Raw genomic sequence first — 5320 nt, 5'->3', positions numbered from 1 at the left:
CATTAGTTGTGAGATTTTCTATCTGCATGAACCGCTTTTGACCAATGAATTTCCATGAATTTTACAGTTCATCATGATTACTAGACTGAGTTTGTTATATATATTTTATAGTTTATGTATTATGTAATAAATTATATATATAAATATCTAATATATGTACGCTTACATATACTAAACATTTTTTTATAATTTAGCATAAGAAAAAAATAAGACACACTATGCACATATAAAGTATATTTACATATTTTTAAATAAAAAATAAACACTAAATATTATTTAACAAATATTTTAGAGCTGAACATAAGAAAAATATTTTGTTTTAAATCATTAATTGTAATAGTTTAGTTCATCATTTTGTCTCTTTAAGGTGTAATTATACACAGTATATATATTATATATAAATTTCTAGAAGATTTCCATCTTCAAAGTCATAACTCTGCTAAAATGTCTGCTAAAATTTGTGGGTGAAAAAAAGACTAGAAAAAAATGAATAAAATGAAGAAATAAAACTGCTGAACTGTTAGACTTACAATAACCAGTGGATTAGCAAAACAAACACAAATTCAGAGATGTATTCGGTATTTTTTGTTTTATTTTGGCATTTCTTTGTTTGCATTTATATTAAGCAAAGTGCATCTCTTTTTCTCATCAACACATTGCACAATACATAAATAACAATGCATATAAAACTTCGTATTTACAGGTAATAATATATTTATATTTAACATAAAATACATTTTAGCTTTTATTTCACTTAATTAAATCTTAGTCATTTATTAAACAAGTCCAAGTGAGGTTCCGTTTTCCATTTCTCTCGCAAAACATCCTTCGGAGAACTTCTTGTGAAAAACAAAACAGAAAGACAACATAGTCCATAAAAGGTAAGGGGTAGTCCGTCTCCATGAAGGAATGGGGGGCGTGGTGAGGGGGTGGGGCTCGCTGTTATCGGTTATTGAATATGACCTCAAGCCAGCAGGGGCAGCTGCTGATGAACTGTCTGGTGTAGCACTGCCCCCAGCCCTTCACGAAACTGATCTGCACGGTGAAGCCCGTCCGCGGCTGCTGGCTGAACTCGTGGTCGTTGGGCCGCTGTAGGCTTCCCGCCTTCTCGAAGTCGAAGGCCTTGATGGAAAAGCCGGGGAATACTTTATGCACCAGCAGCGTACGCGAGTCAGGGTTGTCCAGTGTGGCTGACTTGATGAATATGGGGTAGCAACTCCTGTTATACACCCACACGCCGTCGGGTTCGCGGCTCAGTTGGATGCCGTAGCCGATCTTGGCCCGAACCATTTGCACCAGTTGACTCTTGTTGTCGGAGGCGAGCTGGCCCAAGCAAAAGCCCGTGCCCTGAGGTAGGTCATAAAAGATGTCCAGAGATGGCTCCTGGACGGAGTAGAGGCGCCCAACGCGGGTCTTTTCTTCCCAGTATGCCACCACACACCAGTGAGGCTGTTCTCCACGCTCCTGAAGAGCCAGGGAATCTACAGAGAGACAAGAAAGACGTGGTTATTCATTATGCCAGTTTAACTACAAGTGAACTTCATTGAATCCCTGCTGGAAAAGCAAGGAAATCCCAGATTACCATGGTCAAACTGGTACTTGCTGGTCTACCAAGCCCACCAATGGGTAGGCCATCTAACCTAGGTTATGACCAATTTGGACCAGTAAGAACCATCAGAAATTGGCTTTACTAGAGTTTCCAACAGAGTAAAAGTGAACAAAGTGTTGATTGAGGAAGTAAAGAGAAAGAGCCAATTATTAATTATATCATCAAGTGAACTTCAATGAATCCCTGCTGGAAAAACTAGAAGATACCAGATCAAGGTGGTTAAACTGGTACTTGCTGATCCAAGATGGTTTACAAGCTCTTCCAGCCTGATCAAGATGGACTGGTAGGCTGAACACAAAACCACCAATGGGTAGGGCCATCTAGACTAGATTATAACCAACTTGGACCAGTAAGAACCATCAGAAATTGGCTTTACTAGAGTTTCCTACAGAGTAAAAGTGAACAAAGTGTTGATTGAGGAAGGAAAGAGAAAGAGACAATTATTAATTATGCCAATTTAACGTCATCAAGTGAACTTCACTGAATCCCTGCTGGAAAATCTAGAAGATGCCAGATTAAGGTGATCAAACTAGTACTTGCTGGTCCAAGGTGGTCTACAAGCTCTTCCAGCCTGACCAAGACGGTCTACCAGGCTAAAACCAAGACCACCAATGGGTAGACCAACTGATTAACCATCTAGAATAGATTATGACCAACTTGGACCAGTAAGAACCATAAGATATTGGCTTCACTAGACTTTCCATCAAGAACCAAATATTATTTATGCCAATTCAACTTCATCAAGTGAACTTCACTGAATCCCTGCTGGAAAAAAACAGAAAAAGCAAGATCAAGGTGGTCAAATTGGTACTTGCTGCTCCAAGGTGGTCTACAAGCTCTTCCAGCCTGACCAAGATGGTCTACTGGGCTAAAACCAAAACCACCAATAATTTGTGACCAACTTGGACCAGTAAGACCCATCAGAAACTGGCTTTACTAGAGTTTCCAAAAGTGAACAAAGTGTTGTCAAGGAAGGAAGGAGAGAGCTGAGGAGATAAATTGACTAGATTAGATGGGAACAGTAGCACAAAAAGGTAAACACACACACACACTTTCACACCAGCGCATGCCTTCTGTCCAGGAAAACCATCCTGAGCTCTGCCAAACATATCTTGCATCCTTAATTTCAGCATTCACGAGAGGCAGTGACGGAATGTGAGGAATCTGCCGCCCCGCACAGAGCAGCGCCACTGGCCTCCAGCGCTTGTTTACATTAGCAGTACTGCTTATCATTCGTCTGGGCCTCTGTTCCCTACGCCAACCCGAACAATGTTCTGACGTCAGCGCTACAATAAATCTAAATTGTGCTCGCCCTCGCCAACTAACAGCAGTTTTGATAGCGAAAGGAGAGAAATCTGCTGTCAATGCCCATTCTGAGTTTTGTGATGTAACAATATAGAAGACACCAAATATATAATAATCATGCAATGAACTTTATGCAACTTAGCTCCGCCTACAGGAAATCTCATTGGTCCACATCTTGCTCTGTATATTAAACACCATGCTTTGCGCAATGTTTTTGCTTTCAGTGAAAACAAAAATTGATCTGACGTCCGGTTAGTATACAATGTTAAAGTTAAGTAGTTCTTTAGTCATCTGGACTCTTTGTTTGTCCACAGTAAGAACAGTCTCTCTTTAATCTCAGATCGGGTGAGTAGGCCGTAATTTAGCAGGATAGTTAATTACGCACCAAGCCAGACTAAGTTGATGACTAGAGTAGGTAGAGCCATCATTACAACCCTTACAAACATGCTTGTTTGGATATGTTACCATAGTAATACCATTATATGCTTTGAAGAGCTTACAGTGCCATTTAAGTAGCATTGTATGTGAATACAGTAATCAAACTGCATCAAGGTATATATTAAAATAACACAGTATTATTGAATCATAAAAAATAACGACAAGTAAATACTTTAAATATACTGTGGAAGTACCATGGTACAGTGATAGTGTCAGAATGATTTGTGAAGGATCATGTGACACTGAAGACTGGAGTAATGATGCTGAAAATTCAGCTTTGATCACAGGAATAAATTACATTTTAAAATATATTCAAATGGATCACAGTTATTTTAAATTGTAAAATATTTCAATTTTTTTTTCATAAAAACAAATGCTGTCTTGGTGAGCATAAAGGACTTTGTGAATGACAAATTGTTAAACATTACTAAGCATCAAATTACACTATGTAAAAACCACAGCAATACCAATCCAATACCATGGTATGTATATTAATATTTCACAGTATTACCATCACTCAAGCATAGTACAGAACAGTGTCTACTTCCTGTTTACTATTATATGGAGGGGGCTCATTATATGTTTAGTGTGTGTGGTTGCTATGTGCCAGACTGATGCTATTTCAGTCTTAATAGTTGACTAGTCTCTCTGACGACACCGTGAACAGCAAGCAAACCTGAGTCACACACACACACACACACACACACACACACACACACACACACACACACACACACAAATCATACATCAAACAGACCACTGAGTTTGTGTGTGTGTGTGTGTTCAGATGACACAATGTGGTTATTCAACTAGAGCCGCAACTGCACAGGTACTTGTGTGTGTGCGCGTGTGAACGGATTTGTGCGTATAGGTTATGGATTTACTGCTGTGTGTGTGGCGTCTCGGTGTCGGTCGGTTGGATGACCACAGTGTCACCCCGAATGACATGGTGACAGCCAGACACAGAGAGTGTCCTGAAATAGAGCGTGCAACATGACACACACACACACACACCTCATGTCTTCTACAGCCTCAAGCCTTCAGTTGACATCCTGAACTCTATTAGTCCAAACGCTCTCAACTAGAGCTATGTGAGTTCGTTATTGCACAGAAACAAAAACTCAAGTGTCTTCATAACAAACCGCCAAAAAAAAAACTGACTAAATAATATTGATTTTAGCCTATTATTTTTAACATTAATATAAAAATCTCTTGATCTCTTTAATATATTAAAGTTTTAATTTATACAGTAAAGGTCTATTGTACAGCACTCTATTTGGGAAAAAGCAGTCTTGCTGTAAATTATTTGTGTTTTCATTTTATTATAATGTATTATATGACATTTTATGAATTCAATTGAATAGACAGGCTGTTTAATGATTAAAAATGTAATTAAAGGTGAGGTAAGCGATTTTTCAAAAACGCTTTAGAAACCTGATTTGGGCCGAGTAGCAAAACAAACTTGTAGCCAATCAGCAGTAAGGGGCGTGTCTACTCATGATGTGGAGGCGAGCGTTCAGTGCACAAGATGGACATTAGCCGAGCGACAGAAAGATAAAGATGGCGAATAAAAAACAAAAGAGGAAAACGTCTGCGGAACAAAAGAAGGCTTAAGGCAAGAAGTAGGACCCATGTAAATATCGGATCAGCTTTCCAGCGCTGGAGAGATCTCAAGGAGCAGAAGGCCTGTGATCGGACGCCGAAGTTGCTTTGTTTCTTCTCGATAGTTGAGTAACACCGTGTCTGCGCCGCAACAGCTAAAGTCTGTCTAGTACACTGGACGCGACAAAGCGACCGTTGAAAATCATTTGAAATTTGTGTCAATACGTCATGAATAGAACGCAGCAGCAGTTTTCTGTCGGGGATTTGTCGTGTCGTGCCGCATCCAGAGTAGACCATAGATATGTATATACTGTATATCTATGGCGTAGACAGCATCACTGATTATAATGAGTTCCATAGTATTTT

General features: G+C 39.3%; 1 protein-coding gene across 1 annotated transcript in view; it reads right to left on the bottom strand.

Annotated features, from left to right (window-relative positions):
• Positions 1-817: 817 nt before the first annotated feature.
• smad7 (SMAD family member 7) overlaps positions 818-5320 on the bottom strand; it is an 18135-nt gene continuing 13632 nt past the window's right edge. The window contains exon 4 of the mRNA XM_016440051.1: positions 818-1481. Within this exon, the coding sequence (XP_016295537.1) occupies positions 943-1481 (539 nt within the window). The 3' untranslated portion in view covers positions 818-942. The remainder of the gene's footprint in view (positions 1482-5320) is intronic.

Source organism: Sinocyclocheilus anshuiensis, unplaced genomic scaffold, assembly GCF_001515605.1.
Source record: "Sinocyclocheilus anshuiensis isolate Anshui unplaced genomic scaffold, SAMN03320099.WGS_v1.1 scaffold1151, whole genome shotgun sequence".
In the NCBI taxonomy this organism is placed as follows: domain Eukaryota; kingdom Metazoa; phylum Chordata; class Actinopteri; order Cypriniformes; family Cyprinidae; genus Sinocyclocheilus; species Sinocyclocheilus anshuiensis.
Note: the sequence above shows the minus strand (reverse complement) of the source record. Positions and strands in the feature narration are given on the sequence as shown.